At 47.6% G+C, this 22125-nt stretch overlaps 2 protein-coding genes across 2 annotated transcripts in view; one reads left to right on the top strand and one right to left on the bottom strand.

Moving 5' to 3' along the window:
• The window catches only part of LOC311121652 (BRCA1-associated ATM activator 1-like), a 28529-nt gene extending 27037 nt beyond the window's left edge, over positions 1–1492 (bottom strand). The window contains exons 1-2 of the mRNA XM_084196111.1: positions 1433–1492; positions 900–1041 (exon numbers count right to left, since the gene is read on the bottom strand). Of these exons, the coding sequence (XP_084052237.1) occupies positions 900–1041; positions 1433–1444 (154 nt within the window). The 5' untranslated portion in view covers positions 1445–1492. The remainder of the gene's footprint in view (positions 1–899; positions 1042–1432) is intronic.
• A 183-nt stretch (positions 1493–1675) lies between these two features.
• On the top strand, positions 1676–21807 carry LOC311121653 (eukaryotic translation initiation factor 3 subunit B-like). The gene is made up of 18 exons (XM_084196112.1): positions 1676–1885; positions 2840–3041; positions 7389–7508; positions 7671–7728; positions 7836–7964; positions 8199–8356; positions 9702–9833; positions 10223–10289; positions 10663–10709; positions 13909–14119; positions 14231–14324; positions 18583–18708; positions 18951–19029; positions 19107–19245; positions 19564–19689; positions 19979–20165; positions 21062–21171; positions 21268–21807. The coding sequence occupies exons 1-17, from the start codon at positions 1786–1788 to the stop codon at positions 21157–21159; spliced, it is 2073 nt and encodes a 690-aa protein (XP_084052238.1). The 5' UTR covers positions 1676–1785; the 3' UTR covers positions 21160–21171; positions 21268–21807.
• Positions 21808–22125: the final 318 nt, after the last annotated feature.

Raw genomic sequence — 22125 nt, 5'->3', positions numbered from 1 at the left:
AGCTAGTCTCTCCTCCTCATCCTCGCTGTGTGAGAGAGATTATAGCTAGTCTCTCCTCCTCATCCTCACTGTGTGAGAGAGATTATAGCTAGTCTCTCCTCCTCATCCTCACTGTGTGAGAGAGATTATAGCTAGTCTCTCCTCCTCATCCTCATCCTCGCTGTGTGAGAGATTATAGCTAGTCTCTCCTCCTCGTCCTCGCTGTGTGAGAGAGATTATAGCTAGTCTCTCCTCCTCATCCTCATCCTCGCTGTGTGAGAGATTATAGCTAGTCTCTCCTCCTCATCCTCATCCTCGCTATGAGAGAGATTATAGCTAGTCTCTCCTCCTCGTCCTCGCTGTGTGAGAGAGATTATAGCTAGTCTCTCCTCCTCATCCTCGCTGTGTGAGAGATTATAGCTAGTCTCTCCTCCTCATCCTCATCCTCGCTGTGTGAGAGATTATAGCTAGTCTCTCCTCCTCATCCTCATCCTCGCTGTGTGAGAGATTATAGCTAGTCTCTCCTCCTCATCCTCATCCTCGCTGTGTGTGAGAGATTATAGCTAGTCTCTCCTCCTCATCCTCGCTGTGTGAGAGATTATAGCTAGTCTCTCCTCCTCATCCTCATCCTCGCTGTGTGAGAGATTATAGCTAGTCTCTCCTCCTCATCCTCGCTGTGTGAGAGATTATAGCTAGTCTCTCCTCCTCATCCTCGCTGTGTGAGAGAGATTATAGCTAGTCTCTCCTCCTCGTCCTCGCTGTGTGAGAGAGATTATAGCTATAGTCTCTCCTCCTCATCCTCGCTGTGTGAGAGAGATTATAGCTAGTCTCTCCTCCTCATCCTCGCTGTGTGAGAGATTATAGCTAGTCTCTCCTCCTCATCCTCGCTGTGTGAGGCCTGTGTGTAAGTGTGTCCTCACCCTCCTTGGTGAGACCGGTGAACCAGTCCAGCAGTTTCTCGAGGCTGGTGTCATCTGGTAGGGACTGTCTGGGGTCCGCTAGTACAGAACACACCCGAGGCAGCAGCACCAGGCACTCACTGTCCATGCTGCTTAGAGATGTCTATAGGGAAAAGCCAATAATAAAAATGTTTTATTACTTTAGTTAGACACATGGTAGCTTGCTAGCTCTGGTCCAGGGCGTTTAGTAGGCGTTCCTCGAGTCACCTAGGAACGCACGCTACCGCCCTGGACCAGAGCTAGCTTGCTAGCTAGGTAAAGTATGGAACTTTATGGCAACACGTTTGTTAGCAAGCTAACCAAGTCAGCTACACAAACAACTAACTGAGTTGAATGACACATGCATGCAAACCTATAGACAACTAACTACAGCACCTAGGTATATGCTGAAGTTATCTGAGAAGCAAATCAGGGACAAATTCACGTCGCTAGCTAGCTAGCTAGTAATAGCCTAAAAAGTATCTCAAGGACTGAATAAAAGTGTTTCGTTCTACCAGTGCGTGCATTCATGGATTCCCTCACTACGGAAAGTAAGAAGGACAATTCAAGGTGTGCATAAAATCGATAAAATGATCAGCAACTGCGCAGTTTTCTCCGATCTCACACAACATGGTAAGCTGAATCGAAAAGCTCTGGCATCGCACTGCAGCCTATCTACATACTACGTGTCTAGTGCTATCGCGAGGCGAAACCGTGAGTCCGCGAAAACTCCTCCTCGACGTTTCCCGCAATTCGTCCATTTTCACGTAATCGCACATGGTGTCACACCAGCGGGTAACCGTCAGCCTTCTAGAAATCTAGATTTACACCGATTTAGCGTATACTAACTCACTCCCGAGCCTGTTAAATGCATGACACTGAGGATATGCCGGCCGATGCCGATTTCGACGAGGAGGAACCGTCGTTCAGCGACCCAGAAGACTTCGAAGATGACATCGACGATGAGGGTGAGCAAACGCAGGAAAGATGCCGGTTTTTTTTGCGGCCTGTAGAGCTAGCTAGTTGGGTTAGTTTAGCTAGCTGTTTTAGCTTATGTAGCTAGCTACAAGGCTATCATTGCTAACTATCTAGCAAAATACAATACATGTAATGTAAACCAAATGTATATAAATAATTGTTGTTGAAATATTTATTTATATTTTTTTGAAGGGTCAACGTAAAGATCAGCTAACGATCACTTTTGAGAACGTTCGTTAAAGTGATAATGTTAGCTAGCTACAGTAGTTGCTAAGCTAACAGTGGGATTCATTCATGCTTCGCCCATCCACTCAAAAGTGGTCCATACAAATGGCGTACCAAAGAAGAACCATGTACGCCGGTGACATTTTACACCTTTGTTTGCTAGCTATGTTATTATTGTAAACAATCTGTAACAAACGCTAGTAGACCTGTTTTGTCTCCAGTTGTTAGCTACCTTGAAGCGGGACATTCTGACGCCCCGACGTCAGTGCATTACTAGCTACTGTTAGCTAACGTAACTACCAGCTGTCAGATAGTAGTGAACTCAACAGTGTTTATAAAGTACCGCAACATAACCCAAACTACATCCTCACAGCCTTTACCCTAGTTTAACTTTCAGCAGGTGTGGCGCTAAGACCCCCAAAGCAACATGTATAGGTATTTTGGCACACAAATGGTCAATTCACTTTCTGGGTGACAACAGAGCTAACTTAGGTGACATGGCCTCCAGTTAATTGTTCAAACATGTAAAAATGTATGCGCGCACACGAGTCGCTTTGGATAAATGTGTCTTCTAAATGGCATTATTATTACATGGGGCCATCTTTGTCTCTACACAATCAATGGTATGGAAAACACTGGTTTGATAAACTACCACACCAACTAACAATCTCTTTTCCCACCCCCCACATCCATCATCCCCCCCCCCACTCCCCCTGTAGAGTTGCTGGGTGACCTGCTGCGGGAGAAGCCCCAGGAGGCAGACGGGATAGACTCTGTGGTTGTCGTGGACAACGTGCCCCAGGTCGGCCCCGAGCGCCTGGAGAAGCTGAAGAACGTCATCCACAAGATATTCTCCAAGTTCGGCAAGATCACTAACGAGTTCTACCCGACGGTAGAGGGACCTGAAGGACTCACTAAGGGGTGAGTAGCAGGGTGTAGGGAGGCTGTAGTAGGGCTGTAGTAGGGGTGTAGGGAGGCTGTAGTAGGGGTGTAGGGAGGCTGTAGTAGGGGTGTAGGGAGGCTGTAGTAGGGGTGTAGGGAGGCTGGTGTAGGGAGGCTGTAGTAGGGGTGCAGGGAGGCTGTAGTAGGGAGGCTGTAGTAGGGGTGTAGGGAGGCTGTAGTAGGGAGGCTGTAGTAGGGAGGCTGTAGTAGGGAGGCTGTAGTAGGGGTGTAGGGAGGCTGTAGTAGGGGTGTAGGGAGGCTGTAGTAGGGGTGTAGGGAGGCTGTAGTAGGGGTGCAGGGAGGCTGTAGTAGGGGTGTAGTAGGGGTGTAGTAGGGGTGTAGGGAGGCTGTAGTAGGGAGGCTGTAGTAGGGGTGTAGGGAGGCTGTAGTAGGGGTGTAGTAGGGGTGTAGGGAGGCTGTAGTAGGGAGGCTGTAGTAGGGAGGCTGTAGTAGGGGTGTAGGGAGGCTGTAGTAGGGAGGCTGTAGTAGGGAGGCTGTAGTAGGGAGGCTGTAGTAGGGGTGTAGGGAGGCTGTAGTAGGGGTGTAGGGAGGCTGTAGTAGGGGTGTAGGGAGGCTGTAGTAGGGGTGTAGGGAGGCTGGTGTAGGGAGGCTGTAGTAGGGAGGCTGTAGTAGGGGTGTAGTAGGGGTGTAGGGAGGCTGTAGTAGGGAGGCTGTAGTAGGGAGGCTGTAGTAGGGGTGTAGGGAGGCTGTAGTAGGGGTGTAGGGAGGCTGGTGTAGGGAGGCTGTAGTAGGGGTGTAGGGAGGCTGTAGTAGGGAGGCTGTAGTAGGGGTGTAGGGAGGCTGTAGTAGGGGTGCAGGGAGGCTGTAGTAGGGGTGCAGGGAGGCTGTAGTAGGGGTGTAGTAGGGGTGTAGTAGGGGTGTAGGGAGGCTGTAGTAGGGAGGCTGTAGTAGGGGTGTAGGGAGGCTGTAGTAGGGAGGCTGTAGTAGGGGTGTAGTAGGGGTGTAGGGAGGCTGTAGTAGGGGTGCAGGGAGGCTGTAGTAGGGGTGTAGGGAGGCTGTAGTAGGGGTGTAGGGAGGCTGTAGTAGGGGTGTAGGGAGGCTGTAGTAGGGGTGTAGGGAGGCTGTAGTAGGGGTTCAGGGAGGCTGTAGTAGGGGTGCAGGGAGGCTGTAGTAGGGGTGTAGTAGGGGTGTAGTAGGGGTGCAGGGAGGCTGTAGTAGGGGTGCAGGGAGGCTGTAGTAGGGGTGTAGGGAGGCTGTAGTAGGGGTGTAGTAGGGGTGTAGTAGGGGTGTAGGGAGGCTGTAGTAGGGAGGCTGTAGTAGGGGTGTAGGGAGGCTGTAGTAGGGGTGCAGGGAGGCTGTAGTAGGGGTGTAGGGAGGCTGTAGTAGGGGTGTAGTAGGGGTGTAGTAGGGGTGCAGGGAGGCTGTAGTAGGGAGGCTGTAGTAGGGGTGTAGTAGGGGTGTAGGGAGGCTGTAGTAGGGGTGTAGGGAGGCTGTAGTAGGGGTGTAGTAGGGGTGCAGGGAGGCTGTAGTAGGGAGGCTGTAGTAGGGGTGCAGGGAGGCTGTAGTAGGGGTGTAGGGAGGCTGTAGTAGGGAGGGTGTAGTAGGGGTGTAGGGAGGCTGTAGTAGGGAGGCTGTAGTAGGGAGGCTGTAGTAGGGAGGCTGTAGTAGGGAGGCTGTAGTAGGGGTGTAGGGAGGCTGTAGTAGGGAGGCTGTAGTAGGGGTATAGGGAGGCTGTAGTAGGGGTGTAGTAGGGAGGCTGTAGTAGGGGTATAGGGAGGCTGTAGTAGGGGTGTAGTAGGGGTGTAGTAGGGAGGCTGTAGTAGGGGTGTAGTAGGGGTGCAGGGAGGCTGTAGTAGGGGTGTAGTAGGGAGGCTGTAGTAGGGGTGCAGGGAGGCTGTAGTAGGGGTGTAGGGAGGCTGTAGTAGGGAGGCTGTAGTAGGGGTGTAGTAGGGGTGTAGGGAGGCTGTAGTAGGGGTGTAGGGAGGCTGTAGTAGGGGTGCAGGGAGGCTGTAGTAGGGGTGCAGGGAGGCTGTAGTAGGGGTGTAGTAGGGGTGTAGTAGGGGTGTAGGGAGGCTGTAGTAGGGAGGCTGTAGTAGGGGTGTAGGGAGGCTGTAGTAGGGAGGCTGTAGTAGGGGTGTAGGGAGGCTGTAGTAGGGGTGTAGGGAGGCTGTAGTAGGGGTGTAGGGAGGCTGTAGTAGGGGTGCAGGGAGGCTGTAGTAGGGGTGTAGTAGGGGTGTAGGGAGGCTGTAGTAGGGAGGCTGTAGTAGGGGTGTAGGGAGGCTGTAGTAGGGGTGCAGGGAGGCTGTAGTAGGGGTGTAGTAGGGGTGTAGGGAGGCTGTAGTAGGGAGGCTGTAGTAGGGGTGTAGGGAGGCTGTAGTAGGGAGGCTGTAGTAGGGAGGCTGTAGTAGGGAGGCTGTAGTAGGGGTGTAGGGAGGCTGTAGTAGGGGTGTAGGGAGGCTGTAGTAGGGAGGCTGTAGTAGGGAGGCTGTAGTAGGGAGGCTGTAGTAGGGGTGTAGGGAGGCTGTAGTAGGGGTGTAGGGAGGCTGTAGTAGGGGTGCAGGGAGGCTGTAGTAGGGGTGTAGTAGGGGTGTAGTAGGGAGGCTGTAGTAGGGAGGCTGTAGTAGGGGTGCAGGGAGGCTGTAGTAGGGGTGTAGTAGGGGTGTAGTAGGGGTGTAGGGAGGCTGTAGTAGGGAGGCTGTAGTAGGGGTGTAGTAGGGGTGTAGGGAGGCTGTAGTAGGGAGGCTGTAGTAGGGGTGTAGGGAGGCTGTAGTAGGGAGGCTGTAGTAGGGGTGTAGGGAGGCTGTAGTAGGGAGGCTGTAGTAGGGGTGTAGGGAGGCTGTAGTAGGGAGGCTGTAGTAGGGGTGCAGGGAGGCTGTAGTAGGGGTGTAGGGAGGGTGTAGTAGGGGTGTAGTAGGGGTGCAGGGAGGCTGTAGTAGGGAGGCTGTAGTAGGGGTGTAGGGAGGCTGTAGTAGGGGTGTAGGGAGGCTGTAGTAGGGGTGTAGGGAGGCTGTAGTAGGGGTGTAGGGAGGCTGTAGTAGGGGTGTAGTAGGGGTGTAGTAGGGGTGCAGGGAGGCTGTAGTAGGGAGGCTGTAGTAGGGGTGCAGGGAGGCTGTAGTAGGGGTGTAGGGAGGCTGTAGTAGGGAGGGTGTAGTAGGGGTGTAGGGAGGCTGTAGTAGGGAGGCTGTAGTAGGGAGGCTGTAGTAGGGGTGTAGGGAGGCTGTAGTAGGGAGGCTGTAGTAGGGGTGTAGGGAGGCTGTAGTAGGGAGGCTGTAGTAGGGAGGCTGTAGTAGGGGTATAGGGAGGCTGTAGTAGGGGTGTAGTAGGGAGGCTGTAGTAGGGGTATAGGGAGGCTGTAGTAGGGGTGTAGTAGGGAGGCTGTAGTAGGGGGTGTAGGGAGGCTGTAGTAGGGGTATAGGGAGGCTGTAGTAGGGGTGCAGGGAGGCTGTAGTAGGGGTGTAGGGAGGCTGTAGTAGGGAGGCTGTAGTAGGGAGGCTGTAGTAGGGGTGCAGGGAGGCTGTAGTAGGGGTGCAGGGAGGCTGTAGTAGGGGTGCAGGGAGGGTGTAGTAGGGGTGTAGTAGGGGTGCAGAGTTGTCACGATACTAAGAAGTGAGGGAGGAAAGAACATGAAGCAGACTCAATGTCTTGAGGAAAACAGTCCTAATGTTGGGGGGAAAACAGCCTTGTGTTTGTCAACCACAGAGTTTTACCCCAAGGCTGACACGCACTAAAGTGACTGTTAGCTAGCTATGTTTGTTCTGTTACGGATGGAGGTGGAGGACATAGCCTCTAGATAGAAGGGTGGAGGACATAGCCTCTAGATAGAAGGGTGTAGGACATAGCCTCTAGATAGAAGGGTGGAGGACATAGCCTCTAGATAGAAGGGTGGAGGACATAGCCTCTAGATAGAAGGGTGGAGGACATAGCCTCTAGATAGAAGGGTGGAGGACATAGCCTCTAGATAGAAGGGTGGAGGACATAGCCTCTAGATAGAAGGGTGGAGGACAGGATGTAGCGAGGTGTAGGACATTGCACTCAGATGTACTCTATCTAGAGGCTGAGTTTTACACTTGTCTGCCCTGGAATTGCAGCATCCGTGTACTAGCATGCAGGTGGCTCTGTGTACATGTACCTGCTAGCTGAAGCATTCTTGGAAATAATCAACAATTGGTTTGTCATTCCAGGTTAGAGAACTTACATTCCCATACAGTCATGTGGATTCACTTTTTTGACAACTAGAGAAAGTACACATTATGATGCATAACTAGTTGTTCTAACTCGTATCCTTCTGTAGGTGTATCTTCCTGGAGGATCCCACCCAGACCAATAGTTAGTCAACCTGTAGTTCATGTTATGTCTCCTCTGTAGGTACATCTTCCTGGAGTATGGAGCTCCTACTCAGGCTCTGGAGGCAGTGAAGAACGCTGACGGCTACAAGCTGGACAAGCAGCACACCTTCAGAGTCAACGTGTTCACCGACTTCGACAAGTAAGAAGACTCAAACACACAGGGGGGTTCAGGGCATCATTCCGGCTGTTATGGGGATGTCTGGTTAGTGTTGGGTCATCTAGGCAAAACGTGGCAGAAATGTTTGACATGGATATACATGAAATAGAAATGTCTGCTGTGGACTGTGATGTTGTGCCCCAGGTACATGAGTATCAGTGATGAGTGGGAGACTCCCGAGAAGCAGCCCTTCAAGGACTTTGTGAGTGTTACCAACTGTCACTTCAACCACCCATTCAGAGAATACCCAGCCGGGGGTTGTGGAGGAAGAAGTCATCGCTAACGGTGACTTCCTGTTTGTGTTGCCAGGGTAACATGCGTCACTGGATGGAGGATCCTGACTGTCGTGACCAGTACAGCGTCATCTACGAATCAGGAGAGAGGACCGCCATCTTCAACAACGACGCCAAGGATCCAATCGTCTCCGAGGAGAGGGCGGTGAGTCAACCGTTCAACCAATCACGACAGCGCAGTGAGACGATGGTTCAACCAATCAGAATTGTTTCTGCACTGATCATTCTACATCTACAGAAAGACTTTGAGGGCCTTGATGCTTAAAAGTAGTGAGATCTAACTAACAACTAGAAGGCTTGATTGTCTAATCAAAATGTCTGCCGTCGTGTATATTCATTGATTCTGAGATTGTGCTGTGACTGTGTTGTGTCCCTGTAGCGCTGGACGGAGACGTATGTCCGCTGGTCTCCCAAGGGGACCTACCTGGCCACGTTCCACCAGCGAGGCATTGCATTGTGGGGTGGAGAGAAGTTCAAGCAGATCCAACGTTTCAGCCACCAGGGGGTGTCTCTGATCGACTTCTCTCCCTGCGAGAGGTAACCAATCACATTATCAATAACCTATAATCAATAACTAGAGATTCAGCCACCAGGGAGTGTCTCTGATCGACTTCTCCCCCTGTGAGAGGTAACCAATCACATTATCAATAACCTATAATCAATAACTAGAGATTCAGCCACCAGGGAGTGTCTCTGATCGACTTCTCCCCCTGGGAGAGGTAACCAATCACTAATTAATAATCAATGCCTGTCTATATCACATCTATGAATCCTTATGAAGCTACATTAAGGTGTTATAATGCTTCATAGGTACGTCGCAGTGACGTTCAGTCCCCTGATGGGGACACTGAGGACACCCCATGCCCTAGTGTAGCTCTGTCAGCGGTATGAAGCCTTGTGAAGCTACATAAAGGGGTTATAATGTCCCCCCCCCTACCCCACCCCCACAAAAAATAAAATCATAATAATAATAATAATTTAAAAAGATATATACAAATAAATGAATAAAAAATATATATTTAAAAAAATTAAACAAAAAAAACAACAATATATAAACGAATGAAAATTTAAAATATACTCTAACATTTAAAATTAGAAAAAAATATATATATATAAAAAAAAAAATGTGTAAAGTGGTTTTCCCACTGGCTATAAGGTGAATGCACCAATTTGTAAGTCGCTCTGGATAAGAGCGTCTGCTAAATGACGTAAATGTAATGTAAAATGTAAATAATGCTTGGTAGGTACAGGTAACTGCCAAAATAAAGGAAACGCCAACATAAAGTGTCTTACCAGGTCGTTGGGCCACCAGTCGCCAGAACAGCTTCAGTGCTCCTTGGCATAGATTCTCCAAGTGTCTGGAACTCTATTGGAGGGATGTGACATCATTCTTCCACAGGAAATTCATCATTTGATGGTGGTGGAAAACGCTGTCTCAGGCGCCGCTCCAGAATCTTCCAGAAGGGTTAAATTGGGTTGAGATCCAGTGACTGAGACACAAACTCCCTTTAAACCCCCTACGCTCCTTTGAGACACCTCTTTCAAAGTCTCTGAGATCTCTTCTTATAGCCATGGTAGCCAAGATAATGGTCAACTGGGCATTTTTATACATGTTAATTGCTTAATTATCTCAGGAACCACACCTGTGTGGAAGCACCTGCTTTCAATATACGTTGTATCCCTCATTGACTCAAGTGTTTCCTTTATTTTGGCAGTTACATGTACGCGGTGAGCCTAGTGTGGTTATAACCTGTCTGTCAGCTGTATGAAGCCTTATGAAGCTACATAAATGTGTTATAAGCGCCTGTTAAGCGACTTTGGGGTCCCTGAAAAGCGCTATATGCGTCCCATGTATTGATGTTATTGTTCTAATGCTTGGTAGGTACGTAGTGACATTCAGTCCCCTGATGGACACTAAGGAGGACCCCCAGGCCATCATCATCTGGGACATTCTGACTGGCCAGAAGAAGAGAGGCTTCCACTGTGAGAGTTCTGCCCACTGGCCCATCTTCAAGTAAGGACCAATTACACACCTCCCTTTCTGTCTTCATGTCTTTCTTTCTGTCTCTCTTTCTCCTGTTCCTGTCTTTCCATCTTCAAGTAGCTAAGAACTGTAGCAGAACTTGTTTCTCTCACGTTGGGTCTTGGTTCTGTCCCTAAACTGCAGTGTTGTAATGTGGGTGTGTCTTGGTTCTGTCCCTAACTGCAGTGTTGTAATGTGGGTGTGTCTTGGTTCTGTCCCTAACTGCAGTGTTGTAATGTGGGTGTGTCTTGGTTCTGTCCCTAACTGCAGTGTTGTAATGTGGGTGTGTCTTGGTTCTGTCCCTAACTGCAGTGTTGTAATGTGGGTGTGTCTTGGTTCTGTCCCTAAACTGCAGTGTTGTAATGTGTGTCTCTCTCCAGGTGGAGTCACGATGGGAAGTTCTTTGCCAGGATGACCCAGGACACACTGAGCATCTACGAGACCCCAGTAAGTCCACACCAACACACATTATCTATTGTAGCAGACCCCAGTAAGTCCACACCAACACACATGATCTATTGTAGGAGACCCCAGTAAGTCCACACCAACACACATGATCTATTGTAGGAGACCCCAGTAAGTCCACACCAACACACATTATCTATTGTAGCAGACCCCAGTAAGTCCACACCAACACACATTATCTATTGTAGGAGACCCCAGTAAGTCCTCATTATCTATTGTAGGAGACCCCAGTAAGTCACCTTTACATTTCTCCCCAGTGACCAGCCCCACTAACAGTCTGAATTCTACTGAGTGTCTCTGTATCTAAAACAGACTGATACGTCGATACTTAACAAGCTGTTTTTTCCTTTCATAGTCCATGGGCCTGTTGGACAAGAAGAGTCTGAAGATCACTGGTATCAAGTAAGTCATGTCTTTATGCTAGGGGTGTTAACCCTTAATCGGTTAGTTACAGTGGGGAAAAAAGTATTTAGTCAGCCACCAATTGTGCAAGTTCTCCCACTTAAAAAGATGAGAGAGGCCTGTAATTTTCATCATAGGTACACGTCAACTATGACAGACAAATTGAGGGGGAAAAAAATCCAGAAAATCACATTGTAGGATTTTAAATTTTTAATATTTGCAAATTATGGTGGAAAATAAGTATTTGGTCACCTACAAACAAGCAAGATTTCTGGCTCTCACAGACCTGTAACTTCTTCTTTAAGAGGCTCCTCTGTCCTCCACTCGTTACCTGTATTAATGGCACCTGTTTGAACTTGTTATCAGTATAAAAGACACCTGTCCACAACCTCAAACAGTCACACTCCAAACTCCACTATGGCCAAGACCAAAGAGCTGTCAAAGGACACCAGAAACAAAATTGTAGACCTGCACCAGGCTGGGAAGACTAAATCTGCAATAGGTAAGCAGCTTGGTTTGAAGAAATCAACTGTGGGAGCAATTATTAGGAAATGGAAGACATACAAGACCACTGATAATCTCCCTCGATCTGGGGCTCCACGCAAGATCTCACCCCGTGGGGTCAAAATGATCACAAGAACGGTAAGCAAAAATCCCAGAACCACACGGGGGGACCTAGTGAATGACCTGCAGAGAGCTGGGACCAAAGTAACAAAGCCTACCATCAGTAACACACTACGCCGCCAGGGACTCAAATCCTGCAGTGCCAGACGTGTCCCCCTGCTTAAGCCAGTACATGTCCAGGCCCGTCTGAAGTTTGCTAGAGTGCATTTGAATGATCCAGAAGAGGATTGGGAGAATGTCAGATGAAACCAAAATAGAACTTTTTGGTAAAAACTCAACTCGTCGTGTTTGGAGGACAAAGAATGCTGAGTTGCATCCAAAGAACACCATACCTACTGTGAAGCATGGGGGTGGAAACATCATGCTTTGGGGCTATTTTTCTGCAAAGGGACCAGGACGACTGATCCGTGTAAAGGAAAGAATGAATGGGGCCATGTATCGTGAGATTTTGAGTGAAAACCTCCTTCCATCAGCAAGGGCATTGAAGATGAAACGTGGCTGGGTCTTTCAGCATGACAATGATCCCAAACACACCGCCCGGGCAACGAAGGAGTGGCTTCGTAAGAAGCATTTCAAGGTCCTGGAGTGGCCTAGCCAGTCTCCAGATCTCAACCCCATAGAAAATCTTTGGAGGGAGTTGAAAGTCTGTGTTGCCCAGCGACAGTGTGTGAAAAGGAGATCTGCATGGAGGAATGGGCCAAAATACCAGCAACAGTGTGTGAAAACCTTGTGAAGACTTACAGAAAACGTTTGACCTGTGTCATTGCCAACAAAGGGTATATAACAAAGTATTGAGAAACTTTTGTTATTGACCAAATACTTATTTTCCACCATAATTCATTAAAAATCCTACAATGTGATTTTCTGGATTATTTTTTTCTCATTTTGTCTGTCATAGTTGACGTGTACCTATGATGAAAATTACAGGCCTCTCTCATCTTTTTAAGTGGGAGAACTTGCACAATTGGTGGCTGACTAAATACTTTTTTCCCCCACTGTATATCTGTCATCAATTAAGTCATGTCTTTATACTTAATCGGTTAGTTATATCTGTCGTCAAGTTAGTAATGTCTTTATACTAGGGGTGTTTATCGGTTAGCCACCGAAAATAAATTTGACTGGTGTTTATTCGTCTTATCGGTCATGCTTATCGGTTTATAGGTTAATTTGCATAATTTCGGGGAATTAAAAGGGTTGCATGTTCAATAACAGACTATAGCCTTTTGACTGTAAGACCATAGCCTTGCTATTGTTGCATGTTCAATAACAGGCTATAGCCTTTTGACTGTAAGACCATAGCCTTGCTATTGTTGCATGTTCAATAACAGGCTATAGCCTTTTGACTGTAAGACCATAGCCTTGCTATTGTTGCATGTTCAATAACAGGCTATAGACTTTTGACTGTAAGACCATAGCCTTGCTATTGTTGCATGTTCAATAACAGGCTATAGCCTTTTGACTGTAAGACCATAGCCTTGCTATTGTTGCATGTTCAATAACAGGCTATAGACTTTTGACTGTAAGACCATAGCCTTGCTATTGTTGCATGTTCAATAACAGGCTATAGCCTTTTGACTGTAAGACCATAGTCTTGCTATTGTTGCATGTTCAATAACAGGCTATAGACTTTTGACTGTAAGACCATAGCCTTGCTATTGTTGCATGTTCAATAACAGACTATAGCCTTTTGACTGTAAGACCATAGCCTTGCTATTGTTGCATGTTCAATAACAGACTATAGCCTTTTGACTGTAAGACCATAGCCTTGCTATTGTTGCATGTTCAATAACAGGCTATAGCCTTTTGACTGTAAGACCATAGTCTTGCTATTGTTGCATGTTCAATAACAGGCTATTGCCTTTTGACTGTAAGACCATAGCCTTGCTATTGTTGCATGTTCAATAACAGGCTATAGCCTTTTGACTGTAAGACCATAGCCTTGCTATTGTTGCATGTTCAATAACAGGCTATAGCCTTTTGACTGTAAGACCATAGCCTTGCTATTGTTGCATGTTCAATAACAGGCTATAGCCTTTTGACTGTAAGACCATAGTCTTGCTATTGTTGCATGTTCAATAACAGGCTATAGCCTTTTGACTGTAAGACCGTAGCCTTGCTATTGTTGCATGTTCAATAACAGACTATAGCCTTTTGACTGTAAGACCATAGCCTTGCTATTGTTGCATGTTCAATAACAGGCTATAGCCTTTTGACTGTAAGACCATAGCCTTGCTATTGTTGCATGTTCAATAACAGGCTATAGCCTTTTGACTGTAAGACCATAGCCTTGCTATTGTTGCATGTTTCTATTAAGCTCTAGATGGAAAATGTCCATTCCTTGTATGCATGCAGAGTATTATCTGTTGGCCATGTCATTTTACTGTTAACGTATTACCTGTACGTCCTGTGTGTGTGTGTATATAAATCCTCCCCTTCTGTAGGGACTTCTCCTGGTCCCCAGGTGATGACATCACAGCGTTGTATAAATCCTTTCCTCCCCTTCTGTAGGGACTTCTCCTGGTCCCCAGGTGATAACATCACAGCGTTGTATAAATCCTCTCCTCCCCTTCTGTAGGGACTTCTCCTGGTCCCCAGGTGATAACATCACAGCGTTCTGGGTGCCTGAGGACAAAGATATCCCAGCCAGGGTGACTCTGATGCAGCTTCCCTCCAGACAGGAGATCAGAGTCAGGAACCTCTTCAATGTGGTCGACTGTAAACTACACTGGCAGAGACAGGGAGACTACCTCTGTGTCAAGGTGGACCGCACACCTAAAGGAACTCAGGTTAGTGAGGGGAGGGGGGGGGGGGGGGTGGGGGGGAGAGGCGTGAGGGGGGTGTAAATGTGACTGCATTGATGTTACACCTAGTCTACAAGTTCCCTCTCCTCCTCTCAGGGTGTGGTGACCAACTTTGAGATCTTCAGGATGAGAGAGAAGCAGGTTCCTGTTGACGTGGTCGAGATGAAGGGAGACCCGGAATCCAAAACTGGTACTACACTGATGAGACGGACGGAGACACACTCTGACAGACAGGCAGACAGAAACACACTCTGACAGACAGACAGACAGAAACACACTCTGACAGACAGACAGACAGAAACACACTGACAGACAGGCAGACAGAAACACACTCTGACAAGACTGGGTATAGTAACACCACTGGGTGTAGTAACACCACTGGGTGTAGTAACACCACTGGGTGTAGTAACACCACTGGGTGTAGTAACACCACTAGGTGTAGTAACACCACTAGGTATAGTAACACCACTAGGTGTAGTAACACCACTAGGTATAGTAACACCACTAGTAACACCACTAGGTATAGTAACACCACTAGTAACACCACTAGGTGTAGTAACACCACTAGGTGTAGTAACACAACTAGTAACACCACTGGGTATAGTAACACCACTAGTAACACCACTGGGTGTAGTAACACCACTGGGTATAGTAACACCACTAGTAACACCACTGGGTGTACTAGTAACACCACTGGGTATAGTAACACCACTAGGTATAGTAACACCACTAGGTATAGTAACACCACTGGGTATAGTAACACCACTAGGTGTAGTAACACCACTAGGTGTAGTAACACCACTGGGTATAGTAACACAACTAGGTATAGTAACACCACTGGGTATAGTAACACCACTAGTAACACCACTAGGTATAGTAACACCACTGGGTATAGTAACACCACTAGTAACACCACTAGGTATAGTAACACCACTAGTAACACCACTGGGTATAGTAACACCACTAGTAACACCACTGGGTATAGTAACACCACTGGGTATAGTAACACCACTAGTAACACCACTGGGTATAGTAACACCACTGGGTATAGTAACACCACTAGGTATAGTAACACCACTGGTAAAACCACTGGGTATAGTAACACCACTGGGTGTAGTAACACCACTGGGTGTAGTAACACCACTAGTAACACCACTGGGTATAGTAACACCACTGGGTATAGTAACACCACGATGTGTAGTAACACCACTAAGTATAGTAACACCACTAGTAACACCACTGGGTATAGTAACACCACTAGGTATAGTAACACAACTAGGTGTAGTAACACCACTGGTAACACCACTGGGTGTAGTAACACCACTAGGTATAGTAACACCACTAGTAACACCACTAGGTATAGTAACACCACTAGGTGTAGTAACACCACTAGTAACACCACTGGGTGTAGTAACACCACTGGGTATAGTAACACCACTGGGTGTAGTAACACCACTAGGTATAGTAACACCACTAGGTGTAGTAACACCACTGGGTATAGTAACACAACTAGGTATAGTAACACCACTGGGTATAGTAACACCACTAGTAACACCACTGGGTGTAGTAACACCACTAGGTATAGTAACACCACTAGTAACACCACTAGGTATAGTAACACCAATAGGTGTAGTAACACCACTAGTAACACCACTGGGTATAGTAACACCACTGGGTGTAGTAACACCACTGGGTGTAGTAACACCACTAGTAACACCACTGGGTGTAGTAACACCACTGGGTATAGTAACGCCACTGGGTGTAGTAACGCCACTGGGTATAGTAACACCACTGGTGGTAGTAACACCACTGGGTATAGTAACACCACTGGGTATAGTAACACCACTGGGTGTAGTAACACCACTGGGTGTAGTAACACCACTAGTAACACCACTGGGTGTAGTAACGCCACTGGGTGTAGTAACACCACTAGGTATAGTAACACCACTAGTAACACCACTAGGTATAGTAACACCACTAGTAACACCACTAGGTATAGTAACACCACTAGTAACACCACTGGGTATAGTAACACCACTAGTAACACCACTAGGTATAGTAACACAACTAGTAACACCACTAGGTATAGTAACACCACTAGTAACACCACTAGGTATAGTAACACCACTAGTAACACCACTGGGTATAGTAACACCACTAGTAACACCACTGGGTATAGTAACACCACTAGGTATAGTAACACCACTGGGTATAGTAACACCACTGGGTATAGTAACATCACTGGGTATAGTAACACCACTGGGTATAGTAACACCACTAGTAACACCACTGGGTATAGTAACACCACTGGGTATAGTAACACCACGAGGTGTAGTAACACCACGAGGTGTAGTAACACCACTAGGTATAGTAACACCACTAGGTATAGTAACACCACTAGTAACACCACTGGGTATAGTAACACCACTAGGTGTAGTAACACCACTAGGTATAGTAACACCACTAGTAACACCACTGGGTATAGTAACACCACTAGGTGTAGTAACACCACTAGGTATAGTAACACCACTAGGTATAGTAACACCACTAGTAACACCACTAGGTATAGTAACACCACTAGGTGTAGTAACACCACTAGTAACACCACTGGGTGTAGTAACACCACTGGGTATAGTAACACCACTGGGTGTAGTAACACCACTGGGTGTAGTAACACCACTAGTAACACCACTGGGTGTAGTAACACCACTGGGTATAGTAACGCCACTGGGTGTAGTAACGCCAATGGGTATAGTAACACCACTGGGTGTAGTAGCACCACTGGGTATAGTAACACCACTGGGTGTAGTAACACCACTGGGTGTAGTAACGCCACTGGGTGTAGTAACGCCACTGGGTGTAGTAACACCACTGGGTATAGTAACGCCACTGGGTATAGTAACACCACTGGGTATAGTAACGCCACTGGGTGTAGTAACACCACTGGGTATAGTAACGCCACTGGGTGTAGTAACACCACTGGGTGTAGTAACACCACTAGGTGTAGTAACACCACTAGTAACACCACTGGGTGTAGTAACACCACTGGGTATAGTAACACCACTAGGTGTAGTAACACCACTAGTAACACCACTGGGTGTAGTAACACCACTGGGTATAGTAACACCACTGGGTATAGTAACACCACTAGGTGTAGTAACACCACTAGGTATAGTAACACCACTGGGTATAGTAACACCACTAGGTATAGTAACACCACTGGGTATAGTAACACCACTGGGTATAGTAACACCACTAGGTATAGTAACACCACTAGGTATAGTAACACCACTAGGTGTAGTAACACCACTAGGTGTAGTAACACCACTGGGTATAGTAACACCACTGGGTATAGTAACACCACTAGTAACACCACTGGGTATAGTAACACCACTAGGTGTAGTAACACCACTAGTAACACCACTGGGTGTAGTAACACCACTGGGTATAGTAACACCACTGGGTATAGTAACACCACTAGGTGTAGTAACACCACTGGGTATAGTAACACCACTAGTAACACCACTGGGTATAGTGACACCACTAGGTATAGTAACACCACTAGTAACACCACTGGGTATAGTAACACCACTAGTAACACCACTGGGTATAGTAACACCACTAGTAACACCACTGGGTATAGTAACACCACTAGTAACACCACTGGGTATAGTAACACCACTGGGTATAGTAACACCACTAGGTATAGTAACACCACTAGTAACACCACTAGGTATAGTAACACCACTAGTAACACCACTAGGTATAGTAACACCACTAAGTATAGTAACACCACTAGGTATAGTAACACCACTAGTAACACCACTAGGTATAGTAACACCACTGGGTATAGTAACACCACTGGGTATAGTAACACCACTGGGTATAGTAACACCACTAGGTATAGTAACACCACTAGTAACACCACTAGGTATAGTAACACCACTGGGTATAGTAACACCACTAAGTATAGTAACACCACTAGGTATAGTAACACCACTGGGTATAGTAACACCACTAAGTATAGTAACACCACTAGGTATAGTAACACCACTGGGTATAGTAACACCACTAGGTATAGTAACACCACTAGTAACACCACTGGGTATAGTAACACCACTAGTAACACCACCGGGTATAGTAACACCACTGGGTATAGTAACACCACTAGGTATAGTAACACCACTAGGTATAGTAACACCACTAGTAACACCACTGGGTATAGTAACACCACTAGTAACACCACCGGGTATAGTAACACCACCGGGTATAGTAACACCACTGGGTATAGTAACACCACTAGGTATAGTAACACCACTAGTAACACCACTGGGTATAGTAACACCACTAGTAACACCACCGGGTATAGTAACACCACTGGGTATAGTAACACCACTGGGTATAGTAACACCACTAAGTATAGTAACACCAGTGTTGTCCCCCCCTAGCGGAGAGCATCATAGCGTTTGCGTGGGAGCCTAACGGCAGCAAGTTTGCCGTCCTGCACGGTGAATCTCCCAGAATCAACGCCTCCTTCTACCACGTCAAGAACAACGGGAAGATAGAACTCATCAGTGAGTAACAACTTTTACAGTAAAATATCACACATAGAAAGGAACTCAAACCTTAAACATTGTACTGACTGTATCTCTCACCCCCTTCCTCTCTCTCTCTCCCTCCTCTCCCCTCTCTCCCTCCCCTCTCCCTCCCTCCTCTTCCTCCCCTCTCCCCTTCCTCCTCTCTCCCCTTCCTCCTCTCCCTCCTCTCCCCCCTCCCTCTCTCTCTCCTCCCCCTTCCTCTCTCTCTCCTCCTCCAGAGATGTTTGACAAGCAGCAGGCCAACAGCATCTTCTGGAGTCCTCAGGGACAGTTCATGGTGTTGGCTGGACTCAGAAGGTACAAGACTGTGCTGTGTATTTAGACTCAATGACCTGTCTCTTCAGTGTGTGTGTTAACCCTGTCCTCTCCCCCAGTATGAACGGGGCTCTGGCGTTTGTGGACACCTCTGACTGCACCATGATGAACATGGCTGAACACTACATGGCTTCTGACGTAGAGTGGGACCCTACAGGGCGATACCTAGTCACCTCTGTGTCCTGGTGGAGTCACAAGGTACCCCCCCCCCCCACACACACACACACACACAATAATACCTGGTCACCTCGGTGTCCTGGTGGAGTCACAAGGTACCCCCCCCCCCCCCCCCCCCCACACACACACACACACAAGGAATAAACTCCAACTGCCATGTTTTTTAAATGGAGGTCCAAAAAAAGGGTGGTTTGCACCACAACACGCAGACAGAACTTCAGAAAATCCCTCGTTTTGTTGATGTCCTTTTTCTGTATTTATTTGAGGTTGAATAGAAGAACGGTGTGTTTTTACCTGAGCCGTATAAAGTGTATTTGAAAGGGGTCGTCTCTCCACCAGGTGGACAACGCCTACTGGCTCTGGACCTTCCAGGGTCGTCTCCTCCAGAAGAACAACAAGGATCGCTTCTGCCAGCTGCTGTGGAGACCTCGTCCCGCTACCCTGCTCACACAGGACACCATCAAGGTACGTACTGGGTGGGGTGGGGGGGTTAAATGTGTGTGTGGCCCCAGTATTTATAAAGGGGATTTACTCTGGCATCAATATTGTTAAAACCAAAAGAATCCAAAACTCGCTCAGTGTCTTGACAAGTAGTGACTTCTGTCTAAACTTCTGTGTGTTGAAAGAGTTTTGTTGTTATGTGTCTATGACTGCCTTGCCATGGGCTTAGCTGGGACCCCTTGGTTTTGACAGTCGTGTAACATGTTTCGTCTGGGTTTCCATACGTGTAATAATGAATAGAGTTACTCCCCAGGTGATCAAGAAGGACCTGAAGAAGTACTCCAAGATCTTTGAGCAGAAGGATCGTCTGAGCCAGTCAAAGGCCTCTAAGGAGCTGGTGGACAGGAGGAGGAGTATGATGGAGGACTATCGTAGCTACAGAGAGACTGCCCTGCAGCAACACGAGGACCAGAAGACCGCCCGCCTGCAACTCAGAGGAGGTACGTAGAACCCTTCCGTCTCCACCTCTTATCGGCCCTGACACTTTCATCCAACTGCCTCACTACAGACACAGGAGATAGACTCCTACCCTATGGGCCGTTCTGGACCAGCATTACTGCTACAGAAACAGGAGATAGACTCCTACCCTATGGGCCGTTCTGGACCAGCATTACTGCTACAGAAACAGGAGATAGACTCCTACCCTATGGGCCGTTCTGGACCAGCATTACTGCTACAGAAACAGGAGATAGACTCCTACCCTATGGTCCGTTCTGGACCAGCATTACTGCTACAGAAACAGGAGATAGACTCCTACCCTATGGGCCGTTCTGGACCAGCATTACTGCTACAGAAACAGGAGATAGACTCCTACCCTATGGGCCGTTCTGGACCAGCATTACTGCTACAGAAACAGGAGATAGACTCCTACCCTATGGTCTGTTCTGGACCAGCATTACTGCTACAGAAACAGGAGATAGACTCCTACCCTATGGGCCGTTCTGGACCAGCATTACTGCTACAGAAACAGGAGATAGACTCCTACCCTATGGTCCGTTCTGGACCAGCATTACTGCTACAGAAACAGGAGATAGACTCCTACCCTATGGGCCGTTCTGGACCAGCATTACTGCTACAGAAACAGGAGATAGACTCCTACCCTATGGGCCGTTCTGGACCAGCATTACTGCTACAGAAACAGGAGATAGACTCCTACCCTATGGTCTGTTCTGGACCAGCATTACTGCTACAGAAACAGGAGATAGACTCCTACCCTATGGGCCGTTCTGGACCAGCATTACTGCTACAGAAACAGGAGATAGACTCCTACCCTATGGGCCGTTGTGGCTTGGACCAGGCTGACTAAGCGTAACCCCTGAACTCTCTCTGTCTCTAGGAGTGGACACTGATGAGCTGGACAGTAACACAGATGACTGGGAGGAGGAGACCATCGAGTTTTTTATCAACGAAGAAATCATTCCCCTCGGAGAGTAGTCCCCTACGCAGGTAACACACACACACACACTACCTAAACACACTACCTACACACACTACCTGGCTGTGGTTTTGACGGTCTCTCTCCCTCCCTCTCTCCCTCTCCAGTTCCATTTTTGCGTGGGGACTAGAGGGGGCGTTGCGTTGTCGACTGGAGGAGGAAAACCTACGCTCAGAATCTTTGGAGTCGCCAGAGTTCCACCATTCTCTCTTTGTGACATCATCAAAGCGTGCCTTGTGGTATAGCGACTACAGCAAGCTAGCAACTGAAGGAGGGAGGGAGGGAGGGAGGGGGAAGGGGGGGAGGGAGGGAGAATAGAACAGTTCTCCCTAGTTAGTTTCTTCTCATCTAGCCTCTCGCCTACTTTCCATCCTTCTTATCTTGGCTCCACCCCCTGCAGTCTTAACTGTCGTTACCATGGGAACGGCCACACCTTACCATAAGGAGATGAGGACGGGGCGTGGTGTGTGTGAGGCTAGAGAACGTGTTATCCTGATGACCAAATGTTCAAGGCAGTGTTGTTGTAGTAGTACTGTGCTGAAGTGGCAGTATCCTCCTCCATTTAGATTACCTGAAGTTGTTGTTGTCGCACTAGACCACAACTATCACATGATCAACTTCAATAAAGATAAACCTCATACAAATCAGACTGTCTGTGGTTTTTTGTGTGTTGAAAGTGTATTTATATATTTTTCATTTAGCTAGCGGATGGTCTTATACCAGAGTGACATAGTGCAGGCAGTGCATTCAACTAAGGTATAGTGCATTGTACTGTTCTTTACTGGTGTCCTGTCTTCACGGTCTCTTGCACTGGAACGTGATGTGGGTTTTTACTAGTTTACTGTTGTATGTAAACTTAGTCTCTCACATGTGCAGAAATCTCTATCTTCAGCTACGAACCATTAGTGTTACAGAAAGTCCAGAAGCGCAGCCACTCCGTAGAACACATGTCAAACTCATTCCAC

Source organism: Coregonus lavaretus, assembly GCF_964263955.1.
Source record: "Coregonus lavaretus genome assembly, contig: HAP1_SCAFFOLD_2669, whole genome shotgun sequence".
Lineage (NCBI taxonomy): Eukaryota > Metazoa > Chordata > Actinopteri > Salmoniformes > Salmonidae > Coregonus > Coregonus lavaretus.
This window is presented reverse-complemented; position numbering and strand designations above follow the sequence as displayed.

Excerpts from the sequence above, each read along its gene's own strand:
- LOC311121653 (XM_084196112.1), top strand. The coding sequence starts at position 1,786 with ATGCATGACACTGAGGATATGCCGGCCGATGCCGATTTCGACGAGGAG. Across the intron at positions 1,886-2,839 it reads AGATGACATCGACGATGAGG|AGTTGCTGGGTGACCTGCTG; the intron begins GTGAGCAAACGC and ends CTCCCCCTGTAG. Across the intron at positions 7,509-7,670 it reads GTGTTCACCGACTTCGACAA|GTACATGAGTATCAGTGATG; the intron begins GTAAGAAGACTC and ends GTTGTGCCCCAG.